This window comes from Leptonotus elevatus, chromosome 9, assembly GCF_054856555.1.
Source record: "Leptonotus elevatus isolate MCC_2025b chromosome 9, RoL_Lele_1.0, whole genome shotgun sequence".
Taxonomy (NCBI): Eukaryota; Metazoa; Chordata; class Actinopteri; order Syngnathiformes; family Syngnathidae; genus Leptonotus; species Leptonotus elevatus.
In genome coordinates, this window is record NC_141247.1 from 26,300,671 (window position 1) to 26,314,227 (window position 13,557).

At 48.3% G+C, this 13,557-nt stretch overlaps 2 protein-coding genes across 3 annotated transcripts; both read left to right on the top strand.

Annotated features, from left to right (window-relative positions):
- The first annotated feature begins 1,156 nt into the window (after nucleotides 1–1,156).
- snrpb (small nuclear ribonucleoprotein polypeptides B and B1) lies at nucleotides 1,157–4,891 on the top strand. The gene is made up of 7 exons (XM_086084084.1): nucleotides 1,157–1,312; nucleotides 2,617–2,768; nucleotides 3,247–3,358; nucleotides 3,769–3,921; nucleotides 3,982–4,111; nucleotides 4,568–4,693; nucleotides 4,772–4,891. The coding sequence occupies exons 1-7, from the start codon at nucleotides 1,310–1,312 to the stop codon at nucleotides 4,810–4,812; spliced, it is 717 nt and encodes a 238-aa protein (XP_085940210.1). The 5' UTR covers nucleotides 1,157–1,309; the 3' UTR covers nucleotides 4,813–4,891.
- Nucleotides 4,892–5,868: 977 nt separating this feature from the next.
- On the top strand, nucleotides 5,869–13,446 carry ctsa (cathepsin A). 2 transcript variants are annotated; one of them, XM_086084069.1, is made up of 14 exons: nucleotides 5,869–5,947; nucleotides 7,811–7,974; nucleotides 8,044–8,155; nucleotides 8,294–8,344; nucleotides 9,573–9,659; nucleotides 9,738–9,893; nucleotides 10,306–10,482; nucleotides 10,566–10,657; nucleotides 11,499–11,577; nucleotides 11,677–11,828; nucleotides 12,137–12,212; nucleotides 12,293–12,382; nucleotides 13,029–13,130; nucleotides 13,198–13,446. In XM_086084069.1, the coding sequence occupies exons 1-14, from the start codon at nucleotides 5,942–5,944 to the stop codon at nucleotides 13,279–13,281; spliced, it is 1,428 nt and encodes a 475-aa protein (XP_085940195.1). In that variant the 5' UTR covers nucleotides 5,869–5,941; the 3' UTR covers nucleotides 13,282–13,446. The 2 variants fall into 2 exon arrangements, with proteins under 2 accessions (XP_085940195.1, XP_085940194.1); XM_086084068.1 differs by having other exon boundaries at nucleotides 11,499–11,828.
- The last annotated feature ends 111 nt before the right edge of the window (nucleotides 13,447–13,557 follow it).

A 13,557-nucleotide genomic window follows, 5' to 3' on the forward strand; every position in this document is an offset into this window, starting at 1 on the left:
AATTTAAGGTTGCAATTGCATTCCGAGTCAAAACAAACTATCCCGTTGAGTTTAAGACACAAACCTTATTCAGTTTGAGGAGTTTTGTGAACTGTTGCTATTGTTATGATTGCAAGCGTGTCAGATCATTGCTTATGTTGCTAATGCAATTCATCGAGCATCTTTCCTTTCAAAAATAAGAGACAATTGTCCATCGAAAGGGAGACTGGATTGCTGAGCCCGAAGCACTAACCGACGTAACGTCCATCTTGTCTACTTCATTTTCCACTCAAGCCCGTTTTGTAAACTTGTAAAAATAAAGCATTATGCATTCTTTTTATGAATGTTTTTTTTTTTTGGTATTCATTTTCATTTGTTACATGAAGCTACTTATCCCGTACATTATATATGATTCATTCAAAGCCAAAACACTTTCTTTTTTTTTGGGTGGTAAAAATGGCACCGACTCGTGCATGAGGACTGACCAAAAGTATAGAGTTTTGAAAAAATAAACAATTGTCCAAATTGTAACTTTTTCGAACAAAACCAGGGAACTAAATACAAGCCAACTGACGAGACAACGAGAGACACCTGCACAAGACACAAGTGGCATGATTGGGTGACGCAAGGGAACAGGATGACGAGTGCAGGTGCAAGTCACACAGGACAGCAATCAGCTCAGGCTGTGCTTAGGGTTTAGCAAACAGAACCTCCTCATCTTTTAGGAATGGGAAACATTATGCTGAAAGGCATATGTAAAAAATGAACAATGTCGAAACAGTAAAGGGGCAAGAAGGAGGCAAAAAAGCCCATTGACGTTAATGTGCCCCTCTACGCCCATGTGCGTGAAAAAAAAAAATTTAAACGGTGACGTCACTTACCCGTTCACCTGCATCAAGTATTTTTAAAAACAGTTAACATAAATAAAATAGTTTTAAAAGAGAATTTAAATCAACATTCGAGGACAAAAGCGTAGTTTGTTGAGCGATAATGGCGAGCGTGTTGCTCTTGTGAAAGGGAAAAACTACGCGTGTCGATCAGACGGTGACGTCACTGACCCATTCATTCCCAAAGTTTTTTTTTAAGTCATAAATGAGTATAAATAGTTGTGTCGCTTTTAAATCATCCTTTGATGGCAAACTAGCGAAGTTTGTGGGCTTTGCTACTAGGAACGTTCGAGGGTTGATCTTGTGTGAGGACAAGTTGCCCGTCGACGTCATTTCCGGTGATTCTCTCATAAAGACGGGCTCGGCGGGATCTCCGCGGCTCAATTTTTTTGGGGTTTTGCTCTGTGAATCCGGCGTCAATCGGAGCCATCAGAACCGCAAACATGGTGAGTGCGTTCGCACATTCAAGTTGACCCGATGCGCGCATCCACGCGACCGCCATTGATGTGATTTTGGGCCCGGTTTGCCACTCAATGGACGCCGATGAATGTCTGCGTACTCGGGCGGACAAACTTGAGCAGTTTGGGCTGGCGTTTCAAGGGAAACCTTTTCCGCTTTAATCTCTTTATTATTTATAAAAAAGAAAGAAAGAAGAAGGCTTGCGTCAAATTCCACATATTGTTGGCGTAGTCTTGAAATTTGTACCGCTAGCATGCCGGTCGGCTAGCCTCCTCGACGTTGGGCCGACGTTGCTTTCGGAGCCTTTCAAATGCGTCCAAACGAACATGAAGTGAAGCAAAGCCAGTCACCGATTTGTTTGCACAAAGTGTGCGGCTGCTTTACAACAACAACAACATAGAAAAGCCTTTCAAAATATCCGTCACGTCGTCTATGTTATCATATCTATGATATTTTTCGCCAGCGTTATTTTGCCGTGAATCGCGCGTGAAACAAAAAGTACAAGATCTGCTCCAGCGAATGTGGACGAGCTCGTGGCATAATGCTTATGGCGTACCCCAAAAGCGCGAAATCACGGGTTCGAATCGTGCTCTGTATGTTTTTCTTTTGAACGACAATGTCTCAACAGCTTACATACTGTGAATGTTATGCTTGGGCTGGCAATGGCGATCGTAGCCCATCGTCGGTGGCGATTGACCAATCGGCAAATTGCGCTAGTAGGAGAGTTGCCGGTCACGGCAAAAATATCCACGAGATTTATTTTTCCATCATGGGCTATAATTCACGTCCGGATTTGGAATGTCTGCAAAAAATGCTGATAGTTTTCCAGAAGGGGGACCGGGGCCACTACGGGACCCAAGTTCACTGACGCCGTTTGAAATTTTGTAACGAAGTCCGATGATGTCTATCGTCATCATGTCAAAACGCACACAAATACAACATTGCATGCGTCACCCCACCCCGACTAGGGTTCAATAATTTATCAAGTCACAGCGAAGCAATTATCAATTGGACAACTGTTTTTGATAAAGGTTTGATCGTGAAGAGATCCTCGAAAAATGGCAGCCTCTCAAAAGGAAGTGTTTGATTTGTCAGCAAACATGAAATTAGATCGAGTCTTGTTTTCAAAACGACATTTGCAAACACCTGCTTTCATTTTGAAAACATAAACATGTTACGTTTTCCGGATGGAAACAAAACCATTTTTTCCCCGTCAATGTAAATAAGGGATGCATAAAGTTTGCCGTGTGTGAGCGAGCGACCTTTATTTGTTGGTTGTCTTTTTTCGCAGACGGTGGGCAAAAGCAGCAAGATGCTGCAGCACATCGATTTCCGCATGAGGTGCATCCTGCAGGACGGACGCATCTTCATCGGCACCTTCAAAGCCTTCGACAAGCACATGAACCTCATCCTATGCGACTGCGACGAGTTCCGTAAGATCAAGTAAGTCCTGCGACGTCCTGCGACGTCCTGCGACGCCCAACGCACGCTGTAACGCCCGCGCTGTAACGCCCGCGCTGTAACGCCCGCGCTGTAACGCCCGCGCTGTAACGCCCGCGCTGTAACGCCCGCGCTGTAACGCCCGCGCTGTAACGCCCGCGCTGTAACGCCCGCGCTGTAACGCCCGCGCTGTAACGCCCGCGCTGTAACGCCCGCGCTGTAACGCCCGCGCTGTAACGCCCGCGCTGTAACGCCCGCGCTGTAACGCCCGCGCTGTAACGCCCGCGCTGTAACGCCCGCGCTGTAACGCCCGCGCTGTAACGCCCGCGCTGTAACGCCCGCGCTGTAACGCCCGCGCTGTAACGCCCGCGCTGTAACGCCCGCGCTGTAACGCCCGCGCTGTAACGCCCGCGCTGTAACGCCCGCGCTGTAACGCCCGCGCTGTAACGCCCGCGCTGTAACGCGCGTGTTTATCGCGCAGGCCCAAGAACTCGAAGCAGCCCGAGCGGGAGGAGAAGCGGGTCCTAGGCTTGGTCCTCCTGAGGGGGGAGAACCTGGTCTCCATGACGGTGGAGGGCCCGCCGCCCAAAGATGTAAGTGTGTCAGGTTATTTCCAAATAATGCTACATTTTATGCTACAGTGGCTTGAAATGGTTTGAAAATGTGTTCAATGGTGAAATTGAAGGAATTTAATATTTTAATTTGAATCAGTCGTGAGCATTAAAAGCTATTAAGTTGTGTTGTGAGTGTCCGAATGCTGGCTGGCTGCCCGTCAACTTTCGTCTTAGAATGATCATTTTTTTATTTTTGATTCCCCTGATAATGTTCCGAGTTTATGTTTATGTCTTGTGTAGTTTGGGATGTGATTTTGCTGTTTAGGGGCGCCTGCAATTTTTCTTTGGTGTGTCGGCGTTACGTGGTGTGAAAAGTTTGCCACCCGCGCAAGTTGCGGGAAAACTCTTTGGACCCGAGCGTGACGGTCATTTTCCTTTCCTCCCCTCAGACGGGCATCGCTCGCGTCCCTCTGGCGGGCGTGGCCGGCGGTCCCGGAGTTGGACGGGCAGCGGGCCGCGGCGTCCCGGCCGGAGCCCCGATGCCTCAGGCTCCCGCTGGGCTGGCGGGGCCCGTGAGAGGAGTGGGCGGTCCTTCGCAGCAGGTAAGGCGCACGTGCCGGCCGGCGTCCGCTCGCTACTGATTTTTGGGCTCGCTCCTGCAGGTGATGACTCCGCAAGGCCGAGGCACCGTCGCCGCCGCCGCCGCGGGGGCTAGCATCGCGGGGGCGCCCACGCAGTATCCGCCCGGACGAGGCGCCCCGCCTCCGATGGGCCGCGGGGCCCCGCCTCCAGGTAAGCGTCCTTTTTTTCGTATGGCGTCATCTTTGCCGAGGGTCCGGTTGGCTCAGCTCATCGGAAGGCTTTTCCAAAGAATTGTCATTGGCTGAAGTTTGCCGACTGGAAAGCCGATATATTGCTGCCGTTTCATGAAACCATGACGGTTGCGATTCGAGTATGTGGCAAAATAAAATTCCCATAACCAATTAACTGGTCAATCAATTAAGAAATATCTGTTTAATTTCAAACCGTTTTTTTTTTTTAACGAATGAGATTACACTACATGAGACGGTTTGACAAAACGATGTCTTTCAAATAATGTTTGGATTTTACAACCGAGAATAATCTGTGAATTTTATTTTTTTATTCAGGCCTCCTCCCTTTTTTTTGTCTTGTTTTGCTTGTACGGCATTTGAGTTGTTGCTGCGGGAATCGACGTGAAGTTGTGACGTGAATGTTCCATGTGCGCAGGTATGATGGGTCCTCCTCCTGGCATGCGGCCCCCGATGGGTCCGCCCATGGGCATGCCCCCTGGCAGAGGAGCCCCCATGGGCATGCCCCCACCAGGCATGAGGCCGCCCCCACCCGGCATGAGAGGTAAGTGCCTCGTTGTCCGAGCCAGCCGCAATTCCTCCTTCGTGTCCCGTCTGTTATTTATTGTAATTTTTTTGGCAGGACCGCCCCCTCCCGGCCTGAGACCGCCTCCACGTCCTTGAAAGACGAGAGACGCGCACTGTACAAACGTTCCTTTTGTTTTATTGCTGTTTTTTTAAATAAAGTTGGATGTTTGCCTCATGCTTGGCTGATTGTTGCTATAGTAACCACTTGAGTGTAAATGTTGTCATTCGCAAAGGATCGTTGGTGATTTCATGTAAACACTTAATTGTAAATGTTGGACGACGCTTCTCAAGCCTTAGTTTAACAAAAAAAAAAGTCTCTCGAAAGTCCCACCAAAAGAACCAAATCGTGCTGCGCTTATTCACAGTAGAGCCGCTTCAGGAAATGTCAATCAACTGCTCAGAGCAATTTAAACCAAATGCAAGCTGCTTGCATTTGATTTAAATTGCTCTGTCCAAGTACATTTAATTAGCAGATTAAAATGTTTACGTTAATGAAGGCAAATGTGCGAAATTGTGTGATGTCCATCTATTGATTTTCTTAACCGCTTGGCAGTCGGCTGGGTCGCACCTCACCCTCACCCTCAACTGGTTGCCAGCCAATCGCAGCGCACGGAGACCAACAGCCATCCACAATCGCACCGTTGGACAATTTAAAGCATCGGTGTCAAACTCCGGTCCTGCAGGTTTTGGAGGTTTCCCTCTTCCAACACAAGCTGCTTCCAATCAGCAGGGTCGTTATGATCAGCTGTGTCGGAGAAGGGAAACGTGCAGGACTGCGGCCCTCCTATGATTTAAGAGGGTTCAATCAACTTGCTGTGCATGTTTTTGGGACGTATTTAGAATGTGGGAGAAAACCCACAGGTGGGGGGAGACATGCAAACTCCACCCAGGACGGCCGAAGCCCGGACTCACGACCTCTGCACTGGGAGGCGCACGTGCTCACCGGTCCCCACCGTGCCGCCATTGTGTGACGTCATCAACAGAATAAATGCATACTGTGAATTCAATGAAAACAAAAAGATTTGGAAAATGTAGAGCGGCAAATAATGAATACATAAAACAATTACTGCAAAGGCATAGTGTGAATTCGATCAAATTCAATACAATAGAAAAAATTCAAAGTAGGTCAAGCAAAAAGGGCAATCACGTGAACTTGTAAGAAGGCCAGTCACGCGGGTCGTCAGGTGACCCGGAAGCAGGCAGCAACGGCTGCGGAGTGACTTTTATGAAGGTAAGACGTCGGCTCACGCGTTTTGCGTCTTGTAGCCGATATTGTGGATCCAGTTGTCGTCCTTGTCACAAGACGACCGCTCGCTCGCTCGCTCGCTTTTTGTTTTGTGAGTCGCGCTCAGCTAGCGCTTAGCCGTTAGCACGTTCTGCCAACTTTGTAGGCAATCTGTCGTGTGGCAAACTTGCGGAGTCGCTTCCAAGTGACGCGACCGTTGCCTTCAATCGCCTCAAAGACCGCGAAGTGCGCTCAAAGCTCAAATGTGTCGCGAAAGCTGCGCTTTGTTTGCTTTTGTTTTTTGAGTGGCGAAGACGTCGTGACGTCACAAGCACGTGCAAGCGAGGCTTGTTCCGTTTTTTGGGGCTCCTCATTTACACTTGACAATGAAGGCTCATGTACGACGACGACGACTTCAATTGTGTTTTAAAAACACTGCCTGGCTCATTCGTACACGTTGCAGGTCCAGATCTAGTGTATTGTTTTTTGTTTTTGTGGTGAAATAAAATCTTTGGTCGTGCTGAACGACTGCGGAAGTGCTTGTTTGCCTTCTCAATGATGACGTCACTTCAAATGAGCTCCAATGTGTGGATTTTGAAGTTGAAGTTTAAAGTTGATTTCGAACATTAAAAGAACAACATATCAATCCAGAACATAAACAAAGCAAAAATCCATAATGTTCCCCCCCAAAAACATTTAACAGCTGGATGGTTCTTCCGGCTCTTTTTGTAGACGTGTCAACGATTGCAATGAATTCTTCTCGTTATTTCCTCGGACCTCAGCATAATATTGTGGACCGAGTAAAACTCGGGAAGAGTCCAACTGTGGAGTGATTTAGAATTGTGACAAATAAATGGCTGAAGCTCGGGTATCTTCTCGAGATGAGCGGCTGAAGCTTCACGAAGCCTTCAAAATGCGATGGCGAAAGTGACACGAGCGCCATCTAGTGGCGCAAGCGAGCCCACGCGGACGCGTCGTTCCCGGTGTCCAAATTGACACGCTGCGTGACGTCACCGCTCGACAGCGCGCACGGACTCGAGCCTGATTTACACGCGAACGGATTGTCGGCCAATGCGCGACCGACAACCCGTTTCTATGTAAGCCCGCGGTGACGTCACGCAGCCGCCATTTTGGCCCTTCGGGGGGACCCGGACGGCTTTGTCAATTTGGACATCAGCGTTGACCCGCGTGGGGCTTCGTAGCGTCGTTTGGCGACCACTGGCCGGGCTTGGGGAAAGTCCGCAAAGTCCAAACCCTGCCACGGTTAGCGGCAGGTAAACGAGCTCGTCTGCACCCGTTGACTTGAGACTGTGGCGGACTTTGGACTTTGGACTTTGGGGACCTGCCGGATTCCTCAAGAAACATTTGATATCAATAAATAAATACAATAAAAAAGAAACATTTGAGAGCAGCCAGACCCAAATGGCGCGATCTTTTGTGCTGGAGACCGGACCGGACCGGATCTTGTCGGGAGGCCGCTTAAATACAACAATGGAAAAGATTCGGAATTGTCTTCAACTTTCATAAATGTCATTTTCAAGAAAAGCCTCAAATACCTAAAAGGCCTTCTTCATTTTTGAAAAATAATTTATGGGGGAAAAAAGAGATTTGAAAATAATCGATTCACGGTTTTCTGAGTCAATCACGCTCAAAGGAAAATCGATTGATTCCGATTTTTAAACTCATTCATTTCTCTCTCGAAGCTGCAATTCTGAGCTTCTTTTTTTGTTTACATTCAAAAAGATGTGATCAAAAAATTGTCAATTCGTTTGACCGTTAGATGTTGATGAATCGATTCATTGTCAATCAATCAATCATGGATTGAGCGCAAGCGTGCGGCCGTGTTCTAATGATGTCACTTCCTGTCAGATGGCGGCGGCGGTGCTGTTGTACTTCCTGTTTGCGAGCAAGGTGGCGGCGGCGGTGCCGGCCGACGACCAAGTTGTCCACCTTCCCGGGCTTGCCAAGCAGCCCGCCTTCCGCCACTTCTCGGGATATTTGAGCGTGGCGGGCGGGAAGCATCTGCACTACTGGTGAGCGCGACCGAACCCGGTCCCGCGTGGCCGCCGCCGCGCGCTCACCCGCCCACTTCCTGCCGGCAGGTTGGTGGAGTCTCAGAATCGTCCGGCGGCCGACCCGGTGGTGCTGTGGCTCAACGGCGGTCCCGGCTGCAGTTCGCTGGACGGCCTGCTGACGGAGCACGGACCCTTCCTGGTAGGCGGCGGCGTCATGGCGGCGCCACACGCCAGCCGTCAATTTGACCTTTTTCTGCTCTTGTATGAGCAAGGTTGAATTGAATTGGACGTCAGCGCCCCCTTTTGGCGTGCTTTAGTATCGCGGCTTGTTGTGCAGGTGGAGGATGACGGCGTCACGCTGAGAGAAAACCCAAACTCCTGGAACAAGGTCACGACCCCTCGCCCGACACATCGCTGTGCTTGATTGGCACGTCCACAACAGCATTACGCAACTTTGTTGATTTGTTTCCTCGTTTTTGCCGATTGAATTGGCCAATATGTGCTTTATTCACATCGGCTCTTTTCTTTCTTTCTTTCTTTCTAATTTTAATTTTAATTTTAATTTTAATTTTAATTTTAATTTTAATTTTAATTTTAATTTTAATTTTAATTTTAATTTTAATTTTTTGAGGTAGACCTGAACACAGTACAGCTTAACACAAAGATAACGACATTCAAATGAGGCTCATTTTCATAATCCATTCATCTGATTACAAAACCGTATTCAAAATGGGAGGAAAAAAACGCATTTGCTCCCATGTTAAACATTGCCATGCTCCCAAAGACGTATTTATACGTTTCTTTTTTGCTCCAGCATCCAGAAAACGTTGATGCCGCTTCTGACCTGAAGAGGTCGCTTAAAGCAATGGTAGTAATGACAAAAAACGGCCAGCAGGTGGCAGCAGAGTATTTGAGATCAGCCATGTTGCAACGAGCTCCTTTTCCTCACACATTTGTGAATCGTGATCAAACATGGCTATTTTCTTATGCTAATTGCTGCAAAACGGATAGAAATGTCCATTTTTCTTCCTGATGAAAGAAGAGACTCTCATCTTTGGTTTGCTAGGTTCCATGTTTGATAGCAATAGAACACGATATTGTGCGGACTTTGCAACATCGGTCCAAATCCAGTCAAAATGGCTGCCAGTGAACACGTTCATTGCAATTGGGCTCTTAACGTATCAAAACATTTGCAAAAAATGTGGATGGTTGTTTTCCAAAGCAAAAGCACGAGTTTCTTTTGAATCCTAATAAATAATAAGCATGTGCTTACATGGAGCGTTCCAGAACGGACAGTATTTAGTGCTGATTGGCTGAAATTCGGACCAATCGGACAACTTGAAATGAATAAAAGCCTCGAAACAAAATTTAAATGCATTCATCGTTTTACCTCAACATTCAAACAGACATTAAGAGACAAGAAGATGGCTTCTTTTTTCCTTCTTGCTAAGTTGAACAAATACTAAAAAGCAAACGTCAAACGTTGTGCCTGTAATTCATATTTCAGCGTTACGGGACCCCCAAAAAGCCAATCGTATTTGTTTTGGTTCTGAAAAGAATCGTCCAGTGAGCGCGTATTTTGTGTTGTGACGACGACGTTTGACGCGATCTTCCAGATCGCCAACATGCTGTACCTGGAGTCTCCAGCGGGGGTGGGCTTCTCCTACTCTGACGACGGCGCCTACGCCACCAACGACACGGAGGTCAGCGGGGTCGCGCCGCCCGGCCTCCCGCCCAGCCTGCCGTCTCCTTGATTGTGCTAGTTTTCCCGCCTTTGTCAGGTGTCCATGCTCAACTATTTGGCGCTGAAGGAGTTCTTCCGGCTTTTTCCCGAGCTGAGCGCCAACCCGCTTTTCCTGACGGGAGAAAGCTACGGCGGCATTTACGTGCCCACGCTGGCCGAGAGAGTCATGGAGGACGACGCCCTCAACCTTCAGGTGACCGTCTATGCCTGGATACGAGAGGGGTCTTGGCTGAATTGACCACAAAAAATGCTTGACCCCATTTTTTTTCGTCGTCTTTGGAATCCATCAAAATATTTGTTTGTGATGATGATTGTTTATGTGACGACGCGGATGATTTTAATGATTTGTTAGGAAATAATTAGGATCATATTGGTAATATTTAATATGACTATTTAATAATTAGGAAACGGATCAATGTGCAAACTCTTTGGTGGTGTGAAACATTCCTAGAAAATCACAATGCTTGCGCATGCTTCCAAGTCGTCGCATTGTTTGAGTTGACACACACAAGATGGCGTTCAATTCGACACGCGGTCAAAAATGTTTGCATTGTTTCACTTGATGACCTTTGATCACCTTGGTGCGTGTGTGTGTGCGCGTTGAGGGCGTGGCGGTGGGCAACGGCATGTCCAGTTACGAGCTGAACGACAACTCGCTGGTGTACTTCGCGTACTACCACGGCCTGCTGGGAAGCGGCCTGTGGCGCCGCCTGCAGGCGCGGTGCTGCCGCCAAGGCAGATGCGACTTCCACCGAAACACCGACGTCAACTGCTCCGCCGCCGTGAGTGCCGCCGCCCCCCCCCGCCCCCCAAAAAATCGCCGCCGCTTGCGCGCCGTGACGCCTCCTTTTTGCTTTGCCGGCAGCTGGCCGAGGTTCAGGACATCGTCTACGGCTCGGGACTCAACGTGTACAACCTGTACGCGCCGTGCCCGGGGGGCGCCCCCCGCAGGTTCAGGTCAGACGGCGCCACCTGTCTTCTGCAATATTCCCAAATCAAGAAATAAATGATCATTCAAAATTCAGATATAAAAACAACAAAATATAAATATATCCCTAAATAAAAGTACAAATAAATACCCCCAATTTTTTTTTTTTAATATAAATAGAATGAAATATCACTCACTAAATACAAACGCTTTGTTTTATGCTGCAGACGGTGGTAATGTTATTCAAAGGAGGGGGCGTGTCTTGGGTGGGGTTCCGCAAGCGTTGCTGCTGGTCGGCCATTGCTGGAGCTCTCCATCCATCCATGCAGGCCGGCGGCGAGACTTCCTTGCTGGCCGAGCCGCTCACGCCGCCAATGAAAGGCATTTTGCAACGGCGGAGCCCGACCCGTGACGCGCTTAGGACCGCCCCCTCATTTGAATAACATTGCCACCTGACCGAGCGTCTGCAGCATGAAATAAATACATAAATGTGAGAGCAGAGCCTTTGTATTTGGTGACTGATATTTCATTCTATTTCCACATGTATTTGGATATTCTATTTTTTGAATCTTGTTTTTTAATTTTTGTATTTATTGATCGATATTTTGTTGTTTTTGTTTCCATTTATATTTCTTTTATATTCATATTTTGAATCTTAAATTTTTTTTAAATATTTTGACCTTTATGTATTTATTGATTGATATCTATTTATTTTTTATTTCCACTCGAATTCATTTTGAATGTCGTCCAAATGCGTCTTGCAGCAGAGCAGCTTGTGAACTCGCTGGAAGTTGAACTTTGACCGCAGACGCTTCGGTTGGATTTGTGGATTTGCGTCTTGAAACGCAACATCCTGGTGCGTCTTTTCAGTGTGGAGCGAGATCAGCTGGTGGTGCGAGACCTGGGCAACGTCTTCATCCATCATGAGTGGACGCAGATGTGGAACAAGGTCACCATCATCACCATCATCATCATCATCATCATCATCATCATCATCATCCTCCTTCTCCTCCCAATGGCCAAACCCGTTTTTTTCGTGGCGCTTCAGAAGCTGCGAGGCCTCCTGGCGTCGGGCGAGACCCGCGTGCGCCTGGAGCCGCCCTGCACCAACTCCACGCCCGCCACCCGCTTCCTCAACGACCCGCACGTACGACGCGCCCTGCACATCAGCGCCGAGGCGCTCGACTGGACCATCTGCAGGTGAGCGCCGATTCTTCGCCAATTTGGAAAAAGGGATTGACCCCCCCCCCCCCCCCTCGTCTTCAAAGGTTTGTGCTGGCAAAAATATCAAGTTGCAATTGTTTATTGCAACAATCAAATGTTTTCATGTTAGTACTCGCACTTTGACCTTTTGTTGTTTTCATTCCATTTCATTTGAATTCTATTTTTAAAATGATTTAGCATCATCAGTATTTTCGACTATTTGTGAAGTTTCCATTTTGCGCTCTCGCCGCTTTTCTGTGTTTTTCACCACCATCGACAAACTTGCTTGCTTTGCTCTTTGCCAGCTCTTCGGTGTACCTCAACTACGGCCGGCTGTATCCGGACGTCAGCAAGCAGTACCTCAAGCTTCTGGCCGCGCTGGTACCAAGGCGCCGCCGCCGCGCACGCTGACGTCCGCTTCCTCTTGATGTTTCGCCATCCAAGTTGTGTTGTGTGTGTAGAAGTACCGCGTGCTGGTGTACAACGGCGACGTGGACATGGCCTGCAACTTCATGGGCGACGAGTGGTTCGTGGAGTCCTTGAAGCAGGAGGTTAGTAGACCGGAAGAAAAAATGTGGCAAAGCCCGACAAACACTTCATCAACCAGTCCAAAATCCAGTCCAAAATCCAGTCCAAAATCCAGCCCAAAATCCAGTCCAAAATCCAGTCCAAAATCCAGCCCAAAATCCAGCCCAAAATCCAGCCCAAAATCCAGCCCAAAATCCAGCCCAAAATGCAGTCTCATTGGAAGTATCAATTTGACTTTCATATGGAAGACGTTCTCTTCAGCATCAATGCTGCAAATAGAAACGTCTTGCTCTTAATTGGCGTATGAAAAGAAGACGAATATTTACGTTTCGAATGGAACCCAACGCAGTGACATGAATCGGTTTCATAGATAAACGAGCACCGCGGAAGCTAGCTCTTGCTTGCTAGCTAGCTAGCATTTGGGGCTGTAGCCAAACAGCGGCAGGATTTTTACTGCCTGGACCTGGATTTGCCACCTCTGCTTACTTTATCGTCCGCCATTGCTTTGTGACGACAAACGTACGTGACGTCGTATCCGGTCCAAACATGCGACGCTTCTCGGCGAAACCTGTTTCCATCGCCAAAATGTGCATTTTCCTTTTTTCCAAATCCACCTCCTCCAAACTTTTTTTTTGCAAATGTTTGCTGTGGACTTGTGAACGCACGCAGGTGCAGGTGAGTCGGCGTCCGTGGCTGTACGAGGACGCGGGCGGGAGTCAGGTGGGCGGCTTCGTCAAAGAGTTCAACAACTTGGCCTTCCTCACCGTCAAGGTAAACGCCACCGACGTCATCGCCTTGCGCGGCCGTCTGCCGAACTTTGAACCCCGCTCCCCCGCAGGGCTCGGGTCACATGGTGCCGACGGACAAACCTGTGGCGGCGTTCGCCGTCTTCTCCAGATTCATCAACAAGCAACCCTTCTGAGTTGGGCCCCGTTTCCGTGGTAATGAGCACGGCGCTGTGATTGGCCTTCCGTTACCACGGCGACGAGCACTGCCCGCGTGATCTGACGACTGTTATTTTGCTACTGCTGATTTGTACTTTTTTTTTAAGGGAAATTAACAAATAAAAGCTTTATCTTGACTGTGAGTCTGTGACCATGTGATATTCTTCTTCAAACCTTTGAAATTGATGTCTCGCTCTCGCGCCAATTCGGCGGGACGGCGAGCTCAGGAAATAAGGCGACGAAGAAGAAGCGGT